This window comes from Tasmannia lanceolata, unplaced genomic scaffold, assembly GCF_043159265.1.
Source record: "Tasmannia lanceolata isolate RefF3 unplaced genomic scaffold, GAP_Taslan_0.1 ptg000002l, whole genome shotgun sequence".
NCBI classification, from domain to species: Eukaryota; Viridiplantae; Streptophyta; class Magnoliopsida; order Canellales; family Winteraceae; genus Tasmannia; species Tasmannia lanceolata.
Window position 1 is genome coordinate 49870523 of NW_027518679.1, and position 26432 is coordinate 49896954.

Genomic DNA, 26432 nt, shown 5'->3' on the forward strand with positions numbered 1-26432 from the left:
ATGCGGTACTGCCTACACTGATCTACATGCGCATTCACCATATAATTTATCGATATATTTGCCCCCTATTTATCAATATATTCACCATATTTATGACTGCATTTTTACACTGCAAAAGGGTCGCTCGGGGGAGAAAATGGAATGGCGCGGATATATCATTTCCCTCGATAAATAGTTTTGATCACCATACAACTCCCCTTAATGAAGTGAAGAGTGACAATATCAAAACAAGGGAGGGTGGGATATCATTTCCCTTAGTGCCAAATTACAAATATGAAGATTGTGTTTGCTTGGCTTGACTTGACTTGTTAATTAAGAATATAATATAATGAGGTGAAGGCTTGATGGTTCATCTGATGTGGATGGTTGACTCAAGCCTTAGTGTTACATCACATAAACGCATAACATGTGTCCCGGCCCCACCTTGGCTTTCTGGGTCTGGTGGGCCATTCAGGTGATTCTGCGATCTGAGATGTTGTCGCTTGTATCCTCGTGATCAACATTACTAAGTGCTTCCTCGAATAAACAAAGTACCATTTCATGAGACATAATTGATCTAACCATATCCGTTAAAGTTATCTACGAGTCAGAAGATCATTGGGTAGAAGTGAGCAATTTATCATCAAGTATGCGTATGATTAGATAGAAATAAAGTAGGATATCCCTTACTTCAAGGTTCGATTTCTTTCATGTGTCCCCACAGGACCGGCGGTACATTTTTGTAGTTTTGAAAGCGCAGGTCTCTCCCTCTCTCGAGTGTTATTTGTTGGGGTGTGTACAAAAAATCAGCCCTATAGGATCATCCTTAATGGCCTCCTACCATTTGAAAGGTTCACTGTTGTAAAGCACTGTTGAAGGGTGCTTTACAACAGTGCACCCTTCAGCTGTTCATACAGAGCCCACAACACAACTCCTACAACTGTGTCCCTGACTAAACTCTTGAGGATGGCCTCAATCCAGCCATTAGAACTGTCACCAAATGGCCTTTTACCAACAAGATCCCGAAACCGCAAGTCACCAAGGTCTGATACCAATGCATATGTAACTCCATTCATGTGACCCTTCCCGATAACTCCCACTACTCTCTTACTGCTATTCACAGCTTTGCTCCTCTTCAGAGACCATGCAAGATACTGAAACAACAATCACATGTCAACATTTTCAGTTCATTCCACATTTATTGTTATATTCTGGAAATCACCTTTTTTGTCAGAGACAAAAAAATGGTCACAGCTGAGCGATATTCTAATTATGTTATGCATTGTCTGCCACTTGTTTCAAAAAGGAAAAAACATTTTGATCAGTGAGGAAATTTGCTGGTTAAAATCAAGCAAATTTGATTACCTCTTTTTTTTGTAGATAAGCTGAGATTGAACCCACGACCTCAACTTTGAGATACAAAGCCTAAACCAAACTTGATTGCCTTTATGATAAATGACAGTAACTTTGGTATTTTTATAGTGATATGAGAATATGCTACCGTGTCACGCTCGTGAATAAGAGGCTGCAGGAGAGAAGGATATGAAAGGCTCAACTGCTCGTACAATTGAAATGGGCTACGATCCTCATCCCCGTCCTACGTCCATGTACAAAATGGAAGATGAGTTTAAGAATACAATGAAAACTACAACCATAGAAACAGGGTCATCACATTTATTGTTATATTCTGAAATCAACACATTTACTTCCAAGGCTTAAGAGTGCAGAACTAATGTTTCATGCCACAAATAAATTACTTTATCCCAATATGTAAAATAAGATTAAAAGAAGAACAAGCCATCCAGTTTCAGTTCCTACTTGAAAAAAAAAGTCATACAAAAAAAGGTTACTTTATTTCCCAATATGCAGAATAAGCTCAATATATCATCCAGAAACTCAGGTTTCATGATGTGAAATCGTGAACTAGTTTTTTTATCAGTAAAAATGTGAGATAGCCTTGCTAATTTAAAGCAGACTGACAAAGGCAGTGTGCAAAGACACAGAAATCCTTAAAAATTGCATAGCTAGCTGTAGAGGTGGAGCATGTATCTACATCAGATACCATCGAAATAATAAGCTAATACTCTAAATTGTAATAAACAGGCAACTGCATCTGATGAAAATAGATATCCCAGCAACAAATTTTGGCTTAGCCAGCTGATTAAAATAAGCTTTGGTAAGAGACCAACCTTTAATTTGCTCACAGGCATATCTAAAGATGATGGATTTATGCCACGAAGAAGTGATACGACCAAACTTATTTTCTCACTCCATCTGAGAGAGCTCCATGCCCTTTTGAGCTGAAACAAAAGTTAATAAACACGCCCAACTGACAAATCAGGAGAATGGAAAAAACAACATGATGATACAATAGAACAACTTGCTTGATTTTGATCCTCAATGGATCACGAAACAACCCCATATCTCATTTTGATAAAAATACATACAGTTATTTCGATTGGTCGATCCCCCAACACTATTTGTGCTCCAACTTCTTCAGATGCTTTACGAGCAGCACGAAACTGCAAATGTTAGATAAAAGAAATACTATGATTGGAAAGTGTAAAGGATATGAACAATGTAGTAGGGATCATGGAATAAATGGTTTCTGATCTAGTACCTCATCTCCAAATGGCTGATTTGCATTAGAAGAGATTTTAGAAGAGAATACTGCCAGAAGCAATCGTAATGCAAGAGCAGTTTGTCCCCCTATCATTGTAGAAAAAACCAAGGAAATGCTACTTATTGCTTAATTCAAACTGCAGGCAAAACATGAAATGACAAAACACTCCAAGTCCATTTTAAAATGTAAGGCTATTTTCATGAATTCCTTCACAGGAACTTTGTTGTGCTTCTGTCATTTTCTAAAATTAATGGGTATTTTGAAAGTCAGCTGAGATTCTCCTGAAATTTAGACTACTACCAGAAGTTCATAATTATTCTCTAACCGCTATCTCAAATGAATATTATTTCCATAAATATCCATAATGTTTTCTCGTATAGTTGATATCTAAGACGGAAATCCTCGAGTATCTCAATAATTGAATCTTACCATATTAAGGCCATGTTCGTTGAAGATTATGCCAACTGATTGTGAGTGTCAAACTGATTATTGGACCCAAATTTAAAAATAACTTTGGGTCCAATAATCGGTTTGGCACTGACAACGTTTGGCATAATCTTAAACGAACAGGGCATAAGTGTAGTTTCAACTAGAATTTTATATACTTTGAACTACTTTTATAAAAGTCAGAATGGCTACATGTCATGTTAAAGGCAAATGAAGTGACAACAGCAAGTAACTTGTGTAATGAGGGAACTTTTAGTGTCCACTGAAGATATATACAAACTAAAAGATTGACAAAGCTATATCAGTTTACAAGCTTTGTTTCACAAAAGAAAAAACTTAGAACTTACCTAAATTAATGCTACGACCAACAGCACCAAAAAATCTAGCCCCACTCAAGGAGAACATGTTTGACCTTAGAAACGGGAGGGCCTCATCATCATTGGAAGTGTACATTATCCCAGCTCTGAAAATGAGTTCTGCACAAATTTAAGTTAGGAAAAAAGACTGAAACAAGCAAATAGGGATACCCGCCTTACATGTAACTGACTCTTTTATAGAAAGCAACACATCCCTGTTACCATTTCTACAGATAAGCTAAACTGCAGCTAATACAGTTAGATAAAGCAGATAATAACCAACTGTGACCTCTACTGAGTGAATCTACACAATGGAACTGCTTCAAGGGCTTCTCGAAATATGATATCTTTAGGGCCGTTTGGATACATGGATTTTATAATCCAGGCTCATAAATCTTGAATTTTACAAGCTAAAACCTGGATTTACAAGGATTTTACAAGCTAAATCTTGGATCTTATAAGCTAAAACCTAGATTTTATAAGCTAAAACATGGCTTTACAATCCTGAAAATGTACAGTCTAGGTTTTAGCTTTATGAAATCCAGTCTTTAGCTTGTAAAATCCATGATTATAAAGTCATGTATCAAAACGGCCCATCTATGTCTTTCAATTTAATTAAGAAACACATTTCATGCTTTTACTATGCCGGCATGCTCTGAAGTATGGAATTAGGTTGATGAAATAACACCATTCAAATTTCTAATTTAACTAGGTTTATCAAAATTTCATTTTTTTTGTTTTTTTGCATTCTTGAATCAATTTCAATTTGGTTCTTCCAAAATCAGCATTCACAATGTCCAGTTTAGCATTCGCAATTTCTTCATCACAATGAAATCTCATTACAATGAACTAATCTTCATCAACATTGCCAAATTTCAATATTTTTTTTTAAAAAGGAACATTTTATATTTCAACTCTATTCAATGTTCAATTAGAGGAAGCTTCAATTTATGATGATATCAATCAAAATTAATCATAATAACATAATTTCCCTACAAATCATGAAAAGAAAATTTCCCCCTAAATTTTTTATTCCCACCAGAAATGTTTTTCCTGTAATCCAAACAGGACCTAGGTTTATCAAAATTTCATTTCGCAATCTCGCATCAATTTCAATTTTAGGTTCAGAATTATCAATTCCTTCATCAATGTGAACTCTAATCACACTAACTTAAACTTGCCTGCTTCGGCAAAGCTCCACCACGACACTCTCCGGCCTCACAGCCCTCACAACGCGCTCCACGCCAATAGCAGACTCTTCTGAGATATGAGATGTGCCAATCAACCAGATTGCCTCTGGCTCCATAAACGAATTCCTCCAGATCGGTACGGGGCCGAAACGCCTCTTCTCGATCAGAACTAAGCTCCCGTTTTCGACTAAATCTAGTAGTTCTGGATGCTTTTCATGGATTGCAGATCGAGAATCGTTGAGGAATTCTGATCTGTAATCGAATTCGGGAGGAGGAGGTTTTATAGAGAGTTTAGAATCTTTGATGGTTGTAGGTCGAGGGAGATTGGAGCGGGATTTGAGGAGGGAGAGATTAGGGTTTGGAGTGAAAAGAGGCATAGAAGAGGATAGGGTTTTCATGGGGGAAAAAGCTAGGGTTTTCTCAGATGAGTGTTTGAGCAGTTTCTGTGAGCAGATAAGAAAACCTACTTTAATCCTATTGGGTCCCACATGTGCACTAGATGGTCAATCAGATCAATAATTTCGATTACACAAGCATGTTCCATGTGGGACCAGTGTTTGCTCATTACCATTCAAATCCTAACTGTGAAGACGAGAATGCCCCTAAGGGCCTCTTGCCATGAGACAGGTGGCAGTGCCAGAGCTATGACCACACAAACTCCCACGTCAGCCTCAGGAATGTTCCCCCTACTCTGGGCTCAAAGCTATGGCCACACACACTCCCACGTCACCAATAAAGTAGAACGTGTTAAAATCTCAGCCGTGACTCATGACACAGGTGGCAGTGCCAAGTCATCAAAGCGTGGTAACCCATTTGCGCGTAGAGACAGTAAGACAATCTCTCGCCTCCACTACATATATAACACCCTCACTCCCAACTCTCTTTACACTACTACAACACTCTCACTCGCTCTCTCTCACTCGTTCACTTATTAGCCAATGGAAACCTTCGTCTCTAACTCAGATTTCAAACCATCTTTCCCACCGGAAAATTCATCCCCGACCTTCTCCGACAATAAGCTTTTCCCCAACTTGGCATTCAACCATCCCAAGCGCCGAGCAGGACGAAAAAAATTCCACGAGACACGTCACCCAGTCTACCGTGGAATCCGAAAACGCAACGGCGGGAAATGGGTTTGCGAAGTGAGAGAACCAAACAAGAAATCGCGGATTTGGCTGGGCACGTATCCAACGGCTGAGATGGCCGCACGTGCTCATGACGTGGCAGCTATGGCACTCAGAGGCCGTTCTGCCTGCTTAAATTTCGCTGATTCTCCTTTGGTTTTGCCGGTGCCGGATTCCCGCGATGCTAAGGACATACAGAAGGCGGCCGCTGAGGCCGCGGAAGTTTTCCAGCCGACGGAATTAGAAGAGAGGGGGGAGAAAGTTGGAGTTTTGGAAGAGAATATGTTTTACATGGATGAGGAAGCGATTTTTGGTATGCCTGGATTACTTGTAAGCATGGCAGAGGGTTTACTTCTTTCTCCACCATCATTTGAGAGAAATGGGTTCTACTTGGATGACGTGGAAACCTGTGAGGACATTCCCCTGTGGAGTCATTCAGTTTAGTTTTGGTTTTACACTTATTCTTGTTCTTGGGATTTTTTAAATTTTTTGTTTGATCTGGGACCCCAAATTAGGATTTGGTAGGGACCATGGAAGAAGGGTATTTTAATGGGAAATGATATCAGCACTTCAGCACAACCATGTTTCAATAATTTAACAAACCCATCTACGTCATTGATTATCCTCAAGAACCCAACTCTTAAGTGCAGAATGGTAGAATTTTACACAGAATTTTATACTAGCATTCAAAGTGTTTGGTTGCTGAGACTTAGCTTGATTTTATATCGAGCTCCAATGCCTATAAAATGATGACAAATTTAATTAAGTTTAAGGTCCACTATATACAATCATAATTTGAGCTGGAAAATTTTACCATCCATTGATACAATTATCAGTTAGCTTGGAGGATTTAGAACATTAATGCGCACTTCCCCCTGGATAAGGTATGAGTACAAAGATTCATGGAAGGATAGCTAAAAGTGGGTTTGGAAAGGAGTTGCTGTAGGAAGGGGAGGGATTTTGTGGGGAGGGGAGTGAGTGGAAATTTGAGTCACGGGGAAAGGCTTCCATGTAGTGTGGGGAGTGTGAGGAGGAGAGTGTAAGAGGATAGAGTAGAAATGGATGGGAGAATTTTCTACTATGGGATTTGCTAAGGTCCATCGCAAAAGGCTTTTCGCGGCTAGTGTATCGCACTTCAGACCTGCCACCTCGTGAATGGAGACAACAGCTAGCAGTTCCTTTCTAATAAATATAGATAGGATGGTTGAGGGGGACATGTTTCGTACGCGCACGAAGGAAACCACAGGATGGGCGGCCTTCAAGAGAATACAGCTGTCCCCTAAAAGGAAAGTGAGAAGCTCTGATGCAAAATTGGGAAGTAAAGTGACCTTCCTCTTACTTTTATGAGAAGCTCTGATGCAAAATTGGGAAGTAAAGTGACCTTCCTCTTACTTTTATTAGTTTTTTTTTTAGGGAAAACTACTAGAAATGTCCTCGATATAAACGTATTTACCAGAATCCCTCAAAATTTTCATAATTACCAATAATACATTAATAACCCTTAGTTGTAGATAACTTAGAAATCACTTAAATCTCCCACTTAAACAGTAAAGGCAACGTTAAATTGTCTAAATATATCTCTCTAAGATCTGTGTATGAGATTTTATATGGTGTAATCAGGTTTGGTTATTTTTCAAAAAGTACTCTACGTGCCACAGATTATCCAAACCGTCCATTTGATGGGCACACCGTAGGATGATCCAAACCGTGGATTTGAAGGGCCATAATGTAAATAGGTTGCGGCCTATCAAATCGATGGTTTGGATCATCCTAGGGTGTGCCCATCAAATGGGTGGTCTGGACCATCGTATGGTGTGCCCATCAAATGGACGGTTTGGATCATACTAGAGTGTGGCCCATACAATACTTTTTGATAAATAACCAAAAGGGCTTACACCATATAAAATCTCATTAGAGATAGATGTTGACTTGTTTTAGACACGGGAGATTTTCAAAGGATTTAATGTTGCCTTTGGTGATGGGGAGATTTTAGGGATTTCTAAGGGTAATCTAATGGAGGGTAAAATGGGGAAAATAGAAAATGCAAAGCTAAGGCACAAAATTGTACGTTGCTAATTATGAAAAATTTAGCGGGATTCTTGTAGATATGTTTTGATCTAGGGGGATTTCTTGTAGTTTTCCCTCTCTTTTTTTATCTCTCTCTCTCATACACACTTTTATTATTTTTTATTTATTTCAGTCTCTCATTCAAACCATATAGCCCAAAGAGGTGGTATTCTAAATGTTGGCGAATCCCTCAATACCCTTTTATAAGTGTTAAAATTTCAAACAAATGCCACCGACCCAAATTCCACCACAAGAAACTGTGTGAGGCGGCCAACGTTGACGGTAATCTCTCCGCCCATTCTATATGCCATCGGAATAGGGTTTGACCTGCTAGTGGTGGTGTGTCGTCCGCCGGAAAATTGATACAAAATATCCAATTTATCTTGTATCCGCTTTCCGATTATGTTATAGTACGACTACCATTCTTCTCGAATTGAACCGTTATGAGGTCCTGTTACCTTGAATTCTGTCTTTCTTTCTTTCTTTCTTTTTTCTTTTTTTTTTTGGGTTTTTGTGTTATAGCCCATTAGGCTCATAGCGAGGCCTACCGCGATGGCTCCCATAGGCGCGGGTTGCATATGACCGTTGGAGACTCGTCTCTTAATTAGGAAATTTATCCTCACAGTAAGGGCATTTTCGTCTACCAAAATTCAACAACCTTCACCTGTCAAGAATTAGTCCCTTGTCATTTTGCGGAAAACGGATATCAAGAGTCTTCCTGTGACCTCTCTTTCCTTTCTTTAACTTCGTCTGGAATCTTTTAATTCTTATTTTTTGGAAAAATGTGGATGGGCTGGGGTTATGTTATATATTCGTGCCATTTTCTTACTGGGACAGCGCCCTCTTGTGTACTATCAATGACTACTCCTTTACAATAGATGGGGCTGTCCAAGTAAGAAAAAGGGTAGAATTTATCATTTCACAATAATAAATATCTCCAAGCTTGGGACCTGCTTCATTTTATCTGAGTGGAGAACCAAATAATATCTCTACCCTCGCTTTCTTAACTTACTCTCTCCTCGCTTCCTTAACTTACTCACTCCTTGTAGCTTTTCCCTGTATGTCATCATCACCAATTCATCACTTTGTAGTCAGCGTTGCTTTGTGATTACTGTTGTTTTTTGGAGAGATTTTATATGGTGTGTGCGCGTGCCGGTATGGCCCGTTATTTTCAAAAAGTACCCACTCCATAGGATGATCCAAACTGTCCATTTGATGTGCTAGATAGGTTGTGCCTCATAAATCATTTTTTCAATAAATCAGTGTTTCCAAATTCCAAGTATGAGAGAGGGGAGGAGCTGATGGGAATTGGCGAGATTTGGGAGGGCACAATTGCTAGGACGGTGAGAAGTGGCTAAAAATCAAGAAAAAGTCGATCCTGTTTTTTATTTCCTGAATTTTAGCCACTTCTCACCGATTGAGACACTAGTTTTTTTAGCCACGTCTCAAGACACTAGTTTTTTCGCCACTTGCGGGCCCTAGTTTATCATGAAAAAAAATCATGGTAGCCAAACATGCCCTACATGTTTTCAGTTAACCCATCGATTGCTACTTATTATTATTATTTTTTTTTTAACAGAAACATAAGCAAGGATATTAATTAGGGACAGTTATTAGCTCCGTCACCAAATGTTATTAAAATAAAACTGAAAGTTATACGGTATTTGGTCTCCTATAGTTATACAATTTTTTTTAGGGAAATGTTATCAGTAGTACAGTATGGCCCGCACCAAAAGATGATCCAAACCGTCCATTAGATGGGCCACAGCCTAAATAGGTTGTGCCCCAAAAATTATTTCCATAGGTTGATCCTAACCGTCCGACCTATCGAGGGTTAGGATCAGCCCTCTAACATTCAGATAAGAGGGTTGCACTTTTGTACTTTTGTCAGAAGAATTCAATGCCCCCGATTGCCACAAACACTGACAGGGGGTGTTCCTGCTGATAAAAAGGGGCGGATATATCACTTCCCGGATTTTATCCGTCAGAGGTAGGGGTGCAACTTGGGTCGGGCTCAACCATAACCCGACAGGTTCAACCTGATTTGGGCTCGGGTTGGGTTGGAATTTCCTCGGGTTGGGTTGGGTTAGGGTTGAGGTTTTGGCATTAGGATGAGAAATACAGGCTCCGGTTCAATGGGGTTTGTTCGAAAAAAAGAAAAAAAAAGTAAGCCTTCTTGTTCGCCTGCTCCATATTTCAGCTCCTCTAAATTCTCTCCTCCTTAGCCTTTCGCCAACCAGAGCCGGCAAACAGTCATTCCCCTAGGCCCTATCTCACTAGGATATACCCAGTATGTGGCTTCTTTCTAACAACCCTTATTTCCTTAGGATGATCCTAGCCTCCCATCTGTAGAGGTTTCCATAATATGTAGTTCCTCTATAGATTACAGGGATAGGATCATCCTATGGAAATGATTTTTTGGGCACAACCTATTTACGTTGTGGCCAATCAAATGGACGGTTTGGGTCATCCTATGGTGTGTGCCATACAATACTTATTGAAAAGTAAGGCAATATACGGGCTTACACCATATAAAAACTCCATTATATGATTCCAAACATATGTAAATCAAAATAAATTATTCAAACATGAATCTAAAATGAGGGATGCTAAACTCACTTGCAAATTTGAGCAGAAAGGGCCTTCCCATTGGGTGAAAGTCACCCGAGTGCATTTATTACTCTTTGATATTACATGCTATTAACGCACTTTGGTGATTTTCACCCAATGCAGGCGTCTTTTCAACTCAAATTTGCAAGGGCGTCTGTGGACTGTGGGTTTAGCATCTTTCATCTAAAATAAAAGTTTTTTCCACATTTGGTAAGGCTAACTTCAAACTCAATTTCTCCTTTCATGTTTCATAGGAATACTTCAGTGACCCTATTTAACGTTTTTCTTTGCCTTTAAAACTTAACGAATAACGTTACGAGCAGCGGCGATGGCACTTGAAAGGAAAGGGGGACAGTTGCCCCCCTTAATTTTTTGGTTAGGAGGGGGATTTTATCCATTGCGGGGGTGGAATCATTACCCTAAAAAAATTATTCAAAAATATCTAACATAGAGATTTTATACAAAGAATCATTCTCTTTACATTCAATTATTCTAATGAGCGCAATCATTCGATTTAAAGAAAAGTTTGGCCAAGCTAACAGGCTAAAAACATTTTGTTGTACGTGATTGGTGTCCAAACGACAAACCTAAACGTCGGGGTCATACCTAATAATTGTCTAACAAGTAGACATTATTGTCCAAGATGAAACCATTTGCTACTCAAACCGAACCCAAGAAATGCAGCACTGGACTACTGGATCAGGGTATTCAACGAGCCTCATAGTCAATCCCAGCTGCCTTGGGGACTCCATTTCTAAGAGTGTTTACAACTTTCCGTCAGCAGAATGTAGGATATTTTATTCGTACAGTAGTGATCCAAACCATCCCCATTTGATGGGCCACAACATAAATAGGTATAGGATATCTATAGAGGAACTGATGTTATGGAAACCTCTCTCTATGCCTCAATTGGTCATTAGGTGGGCCATGGCCACTAAGCATGCATGTAAAGCCACTAAACTAGCTAAGCATGCATGTAAGGCTATAAACCATAAAAAGGGAATTTGCAATTCATGACCCCCTTCATGCTATATGTGCCTCTGCCTCCGGTCGTGGCCCATCAAATGGACGGTTTGGATCATCCTATGAAGTGGTCCATACAGTACTTTTTGAAAAATAATGCACTGTAGGGCCACGAAGGTAGATTAAGTTAAGAAAGCGACGGGAAAGAGTTAAGAGACAGACAGACCGACCGACCGACAAGTTAATGAAGCGAGGGGAGAGTAAGTTAAGGAAGCGAGGTGATAGATATCATTTGATACTCCACTCTGATAAAATAAAGTAGGTCCCACGATTAGGGATATTTATTAGGGAAATGATAAATGGGCCCCTTTTCATCACTTGGGACACTCAGCCGCATTGTACGTGGTAATTGTCACTTAATTCCATCACATGTGAATTACATCAGCCCCTTTGCAATCAAAGCTAATTAGATAGACTATGGCTTGGTGTCCCAAGTCATGAAAAGGGGCGTACTTATCATTTACCTATTTATTTTTATGAAATGATATAATCGCCCCCTTTTCTCTCATGGACAGAGTAGTCATAGATACATGAGAGGGAGCTGTCCCTGGTAAGAAAAGTGAGCAAATATATAACCGCAGCCCATCTAGATTTTTTCCATAAATAATTGACGGAAGATTCCAGAAGAAGTTCAAGATAAGAGATTGAGGTGATAGGAAGTTCCGATCATGGTTTGAAATTTCGGCCGAAATCCCATAAAGACTGGCGAAATGTCGGTGTTTTGGGCTGAAATTATCGAAATTTTATGCATTTTCCGCTGAAATTTTGTACGTTTCGGAAATTTCAGATTTCGGTCATTTCGTGCCGGTGTTAGACCGAAATCCGAAATTCGAAATTTCAAACAATGGTTCCGCTACCCGTTTTCCATCAAATGACATGGGACTAATTGTAGACACGTGTGCAATAAGACAAGAAACGAGTTGAATTTTGGTAGACGAAAATGCCCTTAGTAAAAAACTAAGAAATATTCAGAAGGAAGGTCTCTTTGCTTGCCAATGTTGCAGCATCACTTCTCACCTTCCTTTTACGATACAGCTGTATTTTTTTAAAGAGCGCCCACCCTGCTGTTTCCTTCTCCATCCACCCTCTATATATATTGAATTACATCTCCTCTCACTTCCTACACACTACACACTATATGAATATCTTGACCCGTGACTCAGATTTCAACTCACTCAACTCGCCAGAAAACCCCTCCCCTTCCTACAGCAGCACCTATCCAGACTACGATTTCTCTGCCAACTTGGCATCCACACATCCCAAACGCCGTGCCGGACGTACCAAATTCCGTGAGACACGTCATCCAATCTACAGAGGAGTGAGATTGAGGAATGAAGGAAAATGGGTTTGCGAAGTGAGGGAACCAAACAAGAAGTCGCGGATTTGGCTCGGAACTTTTCCCACTCCAGAAATGGCGGCGAGAGCTCACGATGTAGCCGCCTTAGCTCTACGTGGTCCATCGGCCTGTCTTAATTTTGCCGACTCGGCTTGGGTTTTGCCTATGCCGGTTTCCCGTGAGGCGAAAGAGATTCAGAGGGCCGCCGCTGAGGCCGCGGAGGCTTTCCGGCCATCGGAAAATGTTTATCCGGCGGCTTCGCCGGAAGATGTTTTTGAGATGGATGAAGAGGAAGGTTTGTTTGCTGACATGGCAGAAGGGTTACTGCTCCCGCCGCCCCTGCCAAGTGGGTCGTATTTGGATGACGTGGAATACGAAGCTGATTTGTCACTTTGGAGCTACTCTATTTGATTGGTGTGTTGACCGTTTTGGGATTTTCGACGTCCCAATTTTTGTCTTGTTTCGGTCCGTACGGAGCCGGTAATATGTTTTTAGAAGCGTTGGATTGAGTTTCTTTTATAGGGTTTTTTTTCCCTGAGAAAGGGGGGTGAAAATATCATTTTGACCAGTTTTGATTTTTATTTCATACATGTTCATGTAAGTTGTATTTATTACGGTAAATGTATGAACAAAGATTGGCTACCAAAAACAAAAAAAATTATATGAACAAAGACAAGTATTGATGGCATGGGACAGTCTTTTAAAACTTAGGCACTTTTATAATTTACCTTTACTTAAAAATTTGATGTTGGCACTACCATGGTGGCATGGTGTGGTGGCATGACAATGCCAATCAAGAACTGTTGGAGGGATTGCACCCTAACCTCTCATTTCTGAAAAGTAGGTTCGACTGGAACGACGTGGAAACCGATACTTGTTAGGTGTTGATTTTAACATTTGGAAATTTGGTCAAACGGTGCCTCAAAATATATGAAATATTGAGATCGACCCTTATTAGGGACCCAACGAATTCCTAATCAGAATCATGGGATCCTCTTTAATTTGAATTGATTCTTTTGTCACATTGTGAGATTTAGAACCATTGAATTGTGGGCGAGGAGGGATTCGAACCCCCCGACACCGTGGTTCGTAGCCACGTGCTCTAATCCTCTGAGCTACAGGCCCCACCCTGTCTCCACTGGATCTGTTCCCGAATTTCAAACTTGTCAAAGGTTCCATTTTGCTTTTCCTGACAAGGTTTTTGACCGAAATACCCTTCCACCCTCAAAATACATGTTAAGCCAAAAAAAAACGGACAAAAAAGTGTTTCCTTCTTTTTCTACCAACCCTTTACATTCCCCAATCCCCATTAACGCCTCGAACAAAAAAAGGGAGAAAATGTGAGTTTTATTTTTGTCCTCTTAGTGTGCTTGTAACCCTTAATATCTCATTTAATGTGTTTAATAACTCTGTCTTTTTATGATGGTGTATAAGGGTGTATTAAAGGTTTATAAGGGTTCATAAGTGTTATTAATATTTGATGGCCCTACCAGATGAACCCTTGCTATGTATTTCATAACTACCGTGATTAAGGTTGTCTTAGGGTTTATAAGGGTTGATAAGTGTTATTAATGTTTGATGGCCTTACCATTGAGTTGAACCATTGCTAGGTATTTCATAACTGCCGGGATTAGGGTTGTCTAAGGTATTATCCAAAAAATAATCCCTTATTTTTTGGCTTTGATAATTCCATAGAAAACCCCTATTTAGGTACTGAAAATCACATTTTAGCCCATGACCCTATTTTATTCCAATCTGTCCAATTGAAAATGCCCTAGATAAGCTCTATTAAGCCACAACTTTATAGCCATTTTTAGAGTCTTGAAGTTTATATTAGAGAGTTTAGAACCCCTCTGTAAAATTATAAAAAAATGCCCGAATCAATGGTTTCTCTTCTTTTACACTATGATGAACATTTGAAGAATGAGATTTCTTGGGACTATGTCGGGGGGAGGAAGACATTCTTATCGGTTTTCCGCCGAATTAATTTTGATGAATTTCAAAGTGCAATCCAAAGAAGAATTGGTATAACAGAAAAGAATATTTTACTATCGATCAAATGTCGATACATTGTTATCCATATATAATCACTTTAATCGACGCTGATGATGATGATGTCCTTCAAACAACGTTGAGGATGTTTGAAAGAGACATGTTCAATTTTGTGATAATATACATAACGAAAATCATAAGTGAGAACGGCATTAATTCATTGAATTTGTCAACGCTTCCCCCAAACAATGTTTGTATTAGTAGAACCTCTATTAATCCTAACATTCCATTTACTTCGATTTCGCTCCAAGAACGTGCACGCGAACGGAAAAATATCAAAACATTACCCGCATTTTGAAGTAGACTTGCAAAAAAACTACGAAAGTGAATTTATAAGTGAAGAAATCCTTCATACCAGTATAAGAGGTGATCCAGGAGAACGCAGCATAAGGTACTTTTGTTCTTTTGTAATCTTTCAAAACTCCCATAGTTCAAATTATGAATTAATCATATGGATTGAGGCTGATTATATATTTTCGAACTATACAAGTCTTGATTTGACTTAAATGAAAAATTGCTAAGTGGTTTGCATGCTAACATGTTACCGGAGGTATAGATGAGTTACAAAATGTTGAAGATCAACGCAGCATAAGGTATTTTTGTTCTTTGGTAATCTTTCAAGACTTTCATAGTTCAAATTCTGAATTAATCATATGGATTGAGGCTAATTATACACGTACGAGAAGAACGAATCGCGAGTTGAAAAGTGGATTACATTACAAGTGCACCCGATGCCGACAACTTGGTCACATTAGAAGAAGTTACAAAGAACCTCCCATCGTCGGATCGAACCTCGACGAAACTGTTTTTGGACCTTCTGCACCAATACTCACGAGGTCGGGCGTACCTTGTTAAGCTCCCTTCTTTGCGTAAAGATGTGGGTTTTTTTGAGGAGAAGTTGTATATGATTTTTTTTATGTACTCATATCCTCTTACGAATTTTTTTGTTATTTTGTAAACAGTGGTTGTATTCAGATACACTTATAAATTTTTTGGAGTAGAAGTCACCCTATTTTTAAAACGGTAACGGATCAATTGTTGAGTTATTACAATGGGTCCCACAGTTTGGCATAACTCAGCCTTATATGGTCGAGTAATAATAGAGGTCCCCTACATCCCTGGTAATTTCTAAATTTTTCATATGTGATACTCCCATTTCATCTCTTGGTCATCCCATTTTTATATGTGATACCCCCACTTTCCTTGACCTGGTAACTCCTTCGAGGCCCAACAGACATGAAGCGAAAATTTTCAGGTGTGATAACCCCATTTCATCTCTTGGTCACCCCATTTTCAGATGTGATACCCCCATTTTTCTTGACCTGGTAACCCCTTCCAGGCCCAACAGATAAGAACCAAATATTTTTTTAAATAAACAAAAATGCTTGAGGGATATTCAGGTAAAAAAACATGTCAGGAAAAGTGAAATAGTCCCATTTCGCAAATTTGAAATTTGGGGTACCGTTTCACTATTTCCGCTATTTAAAGTCGGAAATGACATTTCCACAATTCCACCCGCTCATCCAACATTTCCACCCCCTTTTGCTTGGATATTTATGTCTCTCTCTTACTTTCTAGGAATAAAACAAACAAAAAAAGGCAGTGACTTTTTGTCTGTTTATCCTTGCTGTTTCAATTTTCGAAAAAAATAAATACAAATGGGTGGACATGCTATGAAAGGGGGTCTCTTTCCATCTATGTTTTTTTCTCTCTTTATTTTTGTGGCGTGTAAAGGAGGAGTGGACTGATTTATTTGTGATCGGAAGTAAAAGGAAGAATGCATAGTTGTTTTTTTCAGAAAAGGGGTGGACTGATTTTTTTGTCTTACTCATTTAATTCATCTGTGATGGCTGATCTCTCATGCAACAGCTAGCCGCGAAATGCCTTTTTGCAAAAATCCCTAGCGAATCCCTTGAACATATGACATATGAGACCCATCTTTTTGTCTTGCTGGTTTTTGTACTCTTTACGCCACAGATATTTTACCAATGCATATTTTAGAGAACTGATATATTGGCCCCTTGTTTTACTTGGAACAGCCCACTCTAGTGTATTTATATGACTACTCTTTTACACTGGAGGGGGCTGTCTCAAGTGATGAGGTGACACTTCCCATATTTTAAATCCTTTTTTTAACCTTGGAAACGAAGGTGGGCCCTATCTTTTTCCACATTAGGTATTAGCAGGTCCCACCTTGTTTCTTATCCATACTACAAAATCAAGCGTCATCCACAGGTACAGCTACCGTTTAAATCCTTTTTCTAAGCTTGAAAACGTAAGGTGGGCCATACTTTTCTCCACATTGCGTAGTAGCTACTTTGCAAGTCCCACCTCGCTCCTTATCCAAATCTACAAATCAAGTGTCATCCACACGTACAACTATCCCCCGGACGTTTGACACGTTCCCACATTTAAATAACAGTCATAGTCAATCACACATTTCGCAACTTCAGTTTACTCCGAGAAGGAATTATTTTGTCCCAATCCCCTCTAAAGAGGAATAACTAGCGGTGGTTAGTGTTTTGGTTGTCAACCTCATAGAGTAGTGGTATGGGGGTGTCAATGTGTCATTATCAATATAGAGAAGAGAGAAGGAAGTGAGAGAGTGAAAAAGAACCATTAATCTCAATGAATCCAAGCAAAATTCCACCCTTTTTATGGATTTGAGCTTGGAAATTATAGGGAGGGTACAAGGGTGATCATACATGCAACGATTACCAGGAGATATCATTGGGACTCTATAGGGATTTCAATGCTATACTGGCAACCAAATAAGGAGTTTTACTTACGTGACACCCAAAGGCCAAGCAAAGTCCGAATTCATCCTGACTTTGGTGTAAGCAAACATAAATTTGCCCCGTTATTTCCACACTTTCGCCACTATTAACAGATGGTAACTCACAACAACAACAAAATTAAAGTATGCCAATCTATTTGACTAGCCACAAATCCAGGGCTTGAGCTGATGTTGGGGGATCAGGATGAGAATTACAGCCATACCGTCAATTCAAACACGAAGTCTAATCAAGTAGAAGTTAAATTTTAACCCCGAGGAACTCTAATTCCAGTCCAAAAATTTTTAATGGGATTATACACTACCTCTTGCCAACAAAGGAAAATATGACAAGGAATTTTTTTTGGAAATTAAGACGAAAAAAGATACCCCAACACCACCCTCTCTCTCTCTCTCTCTCTCTCTCTCTCTCTCTCTCTCTCTCTCTCTCTCTCTCTCTCTCTCTCCTGTTACAAGGGTTGTAATTGTAAACCTCGGGCAAAATCGCTACGCACAACGGAATAAAATCGCTTTGAACAAAAGATTTTCCAACGTTTTTGCCCTTTGCTCAGGAATTCTTGGATCTAGATTTTCTGATGGTGATCAAATAAAAGACATATAACAAATAATTATCTTACTTTTAGTAAAGAAGAATAACCGTCCCCTTGATCTACTCCTCGAACGTTCGCGAAGGTTTCAAACTCCGACGTTTCTGAGGTAAGTAGGGGTGGAGCTTCAGTCCATTCGTCCTTTGGCAGGCGTCGGTAATACGATCTTCGATGCTGTCTTCAGGCTCTTCAAGAGAACACTGTCATGATTTTGGCCAGGGGAAAGCATGAACAAAGTGGATACTCGACTCGGTCCTTCGAGGCAGGACAAAAAAGGCCTTTGGTTTGAATGTTTGAATCGACTTCTTTTCTTATTCCTGATCTAAAGGCGGAATTCGTCCTCTTTTTCTTGTCCATGATCAAAGATTGAGTGATACACCTTTTCTTTGGTTTGGTATACCCAAGCCAATTGATTATGAAGTCAAAATCATAACACGAGCCTAGCCAAAAACCCCTTCAAACTCCACAAACCCGCAAGTTCCGATGGGATCCTTTGTTTCACACAAAGGGTTGAAGAACAAATACTGTTCTCACTTATATTCTGATTTCTAAATCAGAATATTGGATGGGATAAACAAACTTTGTTGATGGAGCTTGAACGTTTTTTCAAAGAAAGCTATGGACGTTTTACCAAAGAGTCTTGGGCGATTTTCTTTTTGTTCCAATTAGCCACAAATGTCCTATATTTTTCATATATAAGGTGTTGTTTGCATATTAAGACAAGTCCAAAAATATCTCCCACAATCCCTTGAAAAAAGTAAAACTAGTCTTTTTACTTTTGTAAAAATAGAAGCAACTATATAATTAAACACTCAAGAAAGCAACTATATAATTAGGAGGAATTCTAGACTGAAGGGAGCCCCTTCAAAAAAGAGGTGAAAGGGCTCTCCTATTGGCTACACATCACCATCATGCACCATCATGCATTAATGGCGGCTGGAAAGTCAAACATGATGGTGATGTGCAGCCAATGGGGGAGCGCCAGCGTTTTTCTGGTGTGTGGTCGTATAGTACAGTATTTTTCAAATAGTGCTGTGCCCGGGCCCATTCCATAGGGTGATCCAAACAATCCATTTCATGGGCCACAGCATAAAAAACCCATTTTGGAAATAGAGACTGCGTATTAATGAAATAGGATGATCCTAAACCTCCGATCTATAGAGGGACTGCGTATTAATGAAATGGGTTTTGGGGCACGGCGTGACAAATGAACGGTTTGGATCATCCTATGAAGTGGGCTCTATAGTACCTTTTGAAAAAACTCATTTTGGAAATAGTCACACTATGGGTTCAAATCCCTCAAATACCCTTCAGTAGGGGCTAAATTTCCAAACGAATGCCACCTACCCAAATAAAATCACCGGCAACTGAATGTGTTATATGCCATCGGAGATCCTTCGGAGTAACGGCGTTGTCGTCTAGCAAAATTCAATCAGTTTCTTGTCTTTTGTACACGTGTCGAAAATAGTCCCTTGTCATTTCATTGAAAACGGGTATCGGGTCTTCCTATCACACCGCAATGATCTCTTATCTTTTGTTTAATCTAGAATCTTCTGACCCATTATTTTTGAAAATATCTGGATGGGCTGGGGTTATATATTTAGCCCCTTTTCTTACCTGGGACAGCGCCCTACTGTAATACTATGACTCTCCTTTACAATAGATGGGGCTGTCCAAGTAATAAAAAGGGACGAATATATCATATCACCTTAATAAATATCTCTAATCGTGGGACCTACTTCATTTTTATGAGAGTGGAGAACCAAATAAATATCTTTCCCCTCGCTTTCTTAACTTACTCTCCCCTCGTTTCCTTAACTCGTCCTTATTATAGCTTGTCGTTTTCTGTCTCTCTTCTTAGCTCTCTCTCTCTCTCTCTCTTACTTTTACCCTACACAGACAGGGTGTGAAATTAGCGTCACCATCCTATGGAAATTATATGTACGCAAAGGGTGATGATAAATTCCCACCCCCCAGTAGGATAATTCGCACCACTTTAACATCAAAACCTATTTAAGTTGTGGCCCATCAAATTCACTGTTTGGATCATCCTATGTGTAAACCTTAAATTACTTTTAGAAAAGGGAGATGATAAACTCAAAGCCACTGTAAGATAATTATAAGGGGTGCGAATTTATCATCATCCTTTTGAAACATCTGGACTCTACTGGCTTACACCATTAAAAAACAAACTAACACCGGAATAAAATATAGTGAGAAAAAAGTCAAGAGGAAGGTCACTTTGGTTGCCAATTGTGCAGCAGAGCTTCTCACCTTCCTTTTAAAGGAACAGCTGTATATTTTTTTCAAAGGGCACACAGCCTGTCCTTTCCTTATATGCGCCTACAAAACTATATATACCCCTTCCATTTCTCCTCTTTCTTCTTACTCTGCTCTCCTCTCACTACCTACACACGCTACATGGAAATCTTGACCCGTGACTCAGATTTCAACTCACTCAACTCGCCTGAAATTCCCTCCCCTTCATACAGCAGCACCTATCCAGACTACGATTTCTCAGCCAACTTGGCATCCACACATCCCAAACGCCGCGCCGGACGTACCAAATTTCGTGAGACGCGTCATCCAATCTACAGAGGAGTGAGATTGAGGAATGAAGGAAAATGGGTTTGCGAGGTGAGGGAACCAAACAAGAAGTCGCGGATTTGGCTCGGAACTTTTCCCACTCCAGAAATGGCGGCGAGAGCTCACGATGTTGCCGCCTTGGCTCTACGTGGCCCATCGGCTTGCCTTAATTTTGCTGACTCAGCTTTGATTTTACCTATGCCGGTTTCCGGTGAGGCGAAAGAGATTCAGAGGGCCGCCGCAGAGGCTGCCGAGGCCTTCCGGCCGCCGGAAAAATTTTACGGAGGAGAGAATCCGGCGGGTTCGCCGGAAAATATGTTTGAGATGGATGAAGAGGGAGACATACTTGCTGACATGGCAGAAGGGTTGTTGCTCCCTCCGCCCCTGCCAAGTGGGTCCTATTGGGATGCCGTGGAATATGAAGCTGACCTGTCACTGTGGAACTCTATTTGATTGGTGGGTTGACAGTTTTGGGGATTTTCCACGTGGCATTTTTCTTGTTTTGTTTTGGTTTGGTACAGAGCCGGGTATTTGTCATCCCATTTAGCTGTTTTTTAGATGCGTGGGATTGAGTTTTACTTTCTTTTTTTTTTATAGGGAAAATACTGAGAAAGGGAGTGGAAATATCATTTTACGAGTTTTGATTTTTATTTATTTTTACATACGTTCATATAAGTTGTATTTATTGCGGTAAATATATGAAAAAAGACAAGTATTTATTGAGCAGAATCTTTTAAATCTTAGGCTCTGTTTTTTCATTTACCTTTTGGAAATGATATCAACACAACCATGTTTTGATAATTGCATTAACTCATCTTGTCTTCTATTATTTAAAGAGCTGTGAAAGGTAATTACAGTTCCCAAAGAGCTATCACAAGCCAATTAAAAAAGAAAAGGATCATTTTCCTTTCTTAAATCGGCTCGGTTCTTTCTATGTAAAATGGGGGGCAAAACAAATTTTAAGCCCATTTTTAAGTGGAAAAGCAGGTGTAAATTTTGCTTTACACCCAGTTTACGTAGAAAGAAATGAAGCCAAGAAAATGATTTGAGGCTCTGGGCTTCATTTCAGTTCTCAATTTCTGTGACAATTCCCAAAAGCAAATCAGTAGAGCCACTTGATGTTTTACCACTGTTTAGCTTTCAATTTGCCTCTCACAATCAAAAGAAATGTGAATAAACAAGGGACGCTTCGAGAAAGGATTGTCTACTTGATTTCAATTCTTAGAATGCCTAGAGCAATGTATACAGGTATTTCGTTCATTAATTTAAGCATGAACATAGAGAGGACAGTTGGGACTAGATGAAGGAAGCATTCTTACAGAGATGTAATTCAATAAATTACATGTAAGTTAGGGTGCTTTCATACTATCTGGGCTGTGATAATATCAGGAAAAGATATATGATTGGCTTTCACATAATACACACATGAAAGAGAATACCAGGCTGTAACACCCCGTAAAAAAAAAATAACAGTTATTATTAACGGCTACCATTTACTATTACTATTCATTTTACCATTCATCCGTGGGACCCACAAAGAGGGACCCACAATGACACCAACGGTGGGGACCACCGCCTGTGGGGCCTACCTATGAAATCTAGATAAGTAATTGCAACAATAAATGAATGATTCATAAATGCAATAAGATAAGATGACTATAATATAATATAAAAAATAATAAAGTAAAAGAAAGAGGGGTAAAACAAACCCACCATAAGAGAGAGAGGGTAAGATGTAAGGGTTTTAGAAAAACCCATTCTCGTGAGCTTCTCCCACTGTATTTCATACAACCCTTTTCCCCAACAGTTAGAGAGAAAGAAAGAAAAAATTGAGAAAGCAAGGGTGAGATTGAGGAGTTAGAGGGAAGAAGGAGAAGAAGGATAGAAGAAAAGGAAAGAAAAAAATTACCTATTCAAGCTTGATTCCAAGTAAGTTGCCCTAGATGTAGCTTTCTTCAATTTCACTCAATTTTCTTGTTGGAACTTTGTTTCAACCCTAAGATTTAAAACCCCTAAAATTTCCACTTCACACGGACAGAAATATAGTAGTGTAGTTATCAATTTCCCCCTTTATCATATTCTTTCCCTTTAACATATTCTTGTTCTCACCTACCAAATATAATATTAGATTGAAACACCTTATGTGACCTAGTTCAACTGATCATGTTGATGGTGGAAGCCCTATAGTCCATAATATTATTTTGTATGGTTGCACGTCTCTTCCATAGGATGATCCAACCGTCCAATTTAATGGGTTTGACCTAATTAAGCCCCTTACCCTTCCTTTGGACAATCCCATAGTGAAATCTTTTACACTACAAGTGGGTGGCTAAGGGAATAGAGGGGGTTGGATATACCACTACTCGAAAAGAAAAAAAATGGGGACATATAGAAAGCTACTGATGATATGTTGACCCTTTTTATTCCATGGACCACCCTCTTTATTCACTCTGACTACTCTTTTACATTATGAGGGGGTGGCTAGGGAAACAAATGTGGGGGCAAATATCATTAAGGGCTTGATATTAACATAATACAATTATGATAACTGCACCCACTTAGCTTGCCTTGTTTGATTTGTTACGAGTATTAACACTATCATGTTTTAATAATTCAGCCCCACCTTAATCTTTTCTGTGTCAAGGGTTAGTGGCAAATTCTGAGAACTAGGTTTATCCATATGGCTGTCCATAAAATAAATAAATAAATAAATAAAACTTATTAGAGAAAGATGGTTAGTGCAGTTATCAAAAACGTGGTTGAGTTGATATCACCTGGTGAGATGCTACCATGATTTGATAACTGTATAAGTAATAATATGGTGATGGTAGCCTATTGTCATATTGTAATAAACACTCCCACTTCGATAAAGACGAAATTTACCCAATTTAGATAATAGGATAAACATAGTCAAAAGAAAATTTTGACTCTCTTGTTGTGCAATTTATACAGGGAGTCTTTTCGGTTAATTCTTAGAGTTAATTTATTCTACCTCCGCACGTTCAAGAAACCAGAAGGCAAGTGATAATTGACTCATTTTATAAGAACAGTTTAATTATTTGCTATTATAATTTCGTTCATGTTTTCTAGGAGATCATTATACAAGCTCATTAAATTGACTTTTACTTTATGAGTCAGTGACCCCAATATTATACCAGATGTTGAAGGTGAAAACAGTGGAGGCGTTACCAATGTAGGTGAAACTTAGGATGAGAGAGAGTCCTCATAGGATTTCTTTTCGGGGCGACTTGTTGTTTTCAGTATAATATTAGCAGTTACAATAAAATCATGTAATAGACATTTATTTAATGGAAAAGAATTGTTTAGTTGTTTTCCTTTTTGGGGTAACTATTCGGATTTTTGGGATTTTTTTTAAAAAAAATACGCCTAAAAAGTTGCCCTAAATCCGGGTAAAGCACAGGCTAATAGACTATAGAGTAGGACAGAGTTCCCTGCTATGCAGCATTCTGGAGCTGCAAGGATTATACTTAAATATATTATATCCCATGAAATATAGTAACTAGGCAACCTAGCATGGAACATAGGCGACATACTCACCATTACAAGGTGTATGTAAGTCTTATGGAACAGACTCTGTAATCCCTCTGTATCTATACAATAGTTTGTGCATATAACATGATAGGAAAATACTCTGCCCTCCCGGCTTATGTACAATACACAAGGGTACTTTGCTTCAGTGATTTTTATAAAAGTTGTGATTCAAGACTTCAACTCTGCTTTCTCCAATTTTCAAGGGTAGGCCTAATCTTCTCCCTTCTACTTCTTCCTTCATTATTTTCTCTCTTCTTTTCCCTTTCAGTACTTTTCCAACAACACAGGTAAGGAGCTTTTACAACTCTCAGGGCGGAGTCACGTCATGCAATTTCTTATGCATCCCAACCCTGAGTTAGAGACTGCTGGTGAAAATGACAAGGTGACTTGAGCAAGGTTCGATGTGTTTTTTTTTTTGAAAGGTAACGAAATTTCATTGAACTATCATAGAAACATACAAAGAGGGGCAAGATGTCCCATGTTTACATGTTATCATGAATTCATGTAATGCCCAAAAATAACCCCGAGTCAAAACAATCCGGAAGTATTTCGAGGAGCTAGACCACACTAGTATCGTAAAAATATCAGATCGGTATCACGATCCACAGCCGTCTTATCCAGTTCATCCACCATAGTATTCACTGATCTAGCAATGCGAACAAATGTCGGGAGCATGACTCTCGCTAAGTCGCGAATTTCGTCGATCTTGCTTGCTAATCGCCTATGACACACCATTTATTTTTGGCCCAGGCAATGGTGTTTGAGGAGTGACCTTCAACGATCAGTGGGCCCAAATTGTTCTTCCCAAACCATCGAAGCCCATAAAGAAGTGACGACACAACACTTCGGCTTCGTTTGCATCACATACAACAGCCAGACGCGAATATAACATAACAATATTGCTGCAATGATCCCTAATTACTCCCCCAACCCCTGCTCTCCCTGGATGCCCGACAGAGCTACCATCAAAGTTGAGTTTGGCCTAGGCAAGGTTCAATGTTTTGAATGCAAAAAATTTGGACATCTTGCCTCCAACTTCCAGAAAAGAAAAACTTGCTTCTAATGTCTTGCCCCGGGCAAATCATTTCAGCATATTATCAATGGCTTGAAGCTTAGGGCAACCCACGTGACATTTGTACGTCAGGACCTCACCAAGAGAGTAGAGGTAGAGGTGGACAGTTAGTAGAATAAAATTGTCTTGTCTGTTCCTCACTTCTCTGCTAATTTACTTTCCAATTGGACAGTTAGTAGAATAAAATTGTTTTGTCTCAAATCTCTTTTGATTGTTGTATCATACAAGACCTCTTTATGAAACATGTTCTCAAATCCTCAATGGAAGCATAATATCGGTCAATGTCAGCCGCACCCAAGAAGGTGGTCTGGGTTCACACACTACTATTGGTTTTGGTATTTAGCTTTCACCATCCACACCTCTTTATGAAGACAATAAAAGTGTTATCCAGATTGCCACCGATCTAATTTTTTTATAAGCTAACCAAGCATATTAAGGTGGGCTATTAAATATGTTAAAGTTATTCCAGAGGATTTCAATCAACACATTAACTCGCATGCATCTTCACGAAAGTAATGACACAAGCCCGACAAGATTTTTTGATTCATAAATCAATGCTTCATAATTCCATGAATCAATCTGAGGAGAAGTGCTAAACATAAGTGATTTATATACAGGATTACAAGGTGTATATAAGTTCCATGGATGACATTTTGTAATCCCTTTGTATATGCAATAGTTTGTGTATATAAAGTCACAAGAAAAAAATTGTAATGCCATTCGGTTTATACACAAGGACATGTACACATTTAAATGATGTTTAGAAAAGGGAGGAGAAACAAGTCAGAGAATCAAAGATGAACTCTTCATTCTCCAATTTTCTTTTGAAGGTTTATGTTATGAATCCGATTCGGTTCGTTACGGATTTGATCTTCTTAGAGGGACGATCAGCCTCTTGATCCACTTCGAGGGAAGGATCAGTTCTCCTTTGTGCTCAAAGACACAATTTCTTCATTCCTCTGAAAATGGCTAATTACGGATTATTCATAACAAATGGAAAATCCACTTGACCACTTCCTCTAAAACTCCTACCC

At 39.1% G+C, this 26432-nt stretch overlaps 1 protein-coding gene and 3 pseudogenes across 3 annotated transcripts; 3 read left to right on the forward strand and 1 right to left on the reverse strand.

Annotated features, from left to right (window-relative positions):
* Nucleotides 1-638: 638 nt before the first annotated feature.
* Nucleotides 639-5046, reverse strand: LOC143877017 (uncharacterized). 3 transcript variants are annotated; one of them, XM_077378722.1, is made up of 7 exons: nt 4587-5046; nt 3397-3512; nt 2600-2688; nt 2427-2501; nt 2169-2279; nt 1481-1576; nt 639-1133 (listed from the first exon to the last, which is right to left on the reverse strand). In XM_077378722.1, exons 1-7 carry the CDS (start codon nt 4991-4993, stop codon nt 864-866), a joined length of 1164 nt encoding a protein of 387 aa, XP_077234837.1. In that variant the 5' UTR covers nt 4994-5046; the 3' UTR covers nt 639-863. The 3 variants fall into 3 exon arrangements, with proteins under 3 accessions (XP_077234837.1, XP_077234854.1, XP_077234845.1); XM_077378739.1 differs by having other exon boundaries at nt 3397-3525; nt 4587-4725; XM_077378730.1 differs by having other exon boundaries at nt 997-1133; nt 1345-1576; nt 4587-5044.
* A 449-nt stretch (nt 5047-5495) lies between these two features.
* LOC143886447 (dehydration-responsive element-binding protein 1C pseudogene) lies at nt 5496-6282 on the forward strand (annotated as a pseudogene).
* A 6150-nt stretch (nt 6283-12432) lies between these two features.
* Nucleotides 12433-13387, forward strand: LOC143886453 (dehydration-responsive element-binding protein 1C pseudogene; annotated as a pseudogene).
* A 7065-nt stretch (nt 13388-20452) lies between these two features.
* On the forward strand, nt 20453-21424 carry LOC143886463 (dehydration-responsive element-binding protein 1E pseudogene; annotated as a pseudogene).
* The last annotated feature ends 5008 nt before the right edge of the window (nt 21425-26432 follow it).

What these genes read in the sequence shown, in the direction of transcription:
- LOC143877017 (XM_077378722.1), bottom strand. Translation starts at nt 4,993, where the DNA reads ATGAAAACCCTATCCTCTTCTATGCCTCTTTTCACTCCAAACCCTAAT. An exon ending in TGGTCGTAGCATTAATTTAG is followed by an intron (nt 2,689 to 3,396) that starts GTAAGTTCTAAG and finishes CTACAATGATAG; the next exon opens with GGGGACAAACTGCTCTTGCA. An exon ending in TTATTCACGAGCGTGACACG is followed by an intron (nt 1,134 to 1,480) that starts GTAGCATATTCT and finishes TTGTTGTTTCAG; the next exon opens with TATCTTGCATGGTCTCTGAA.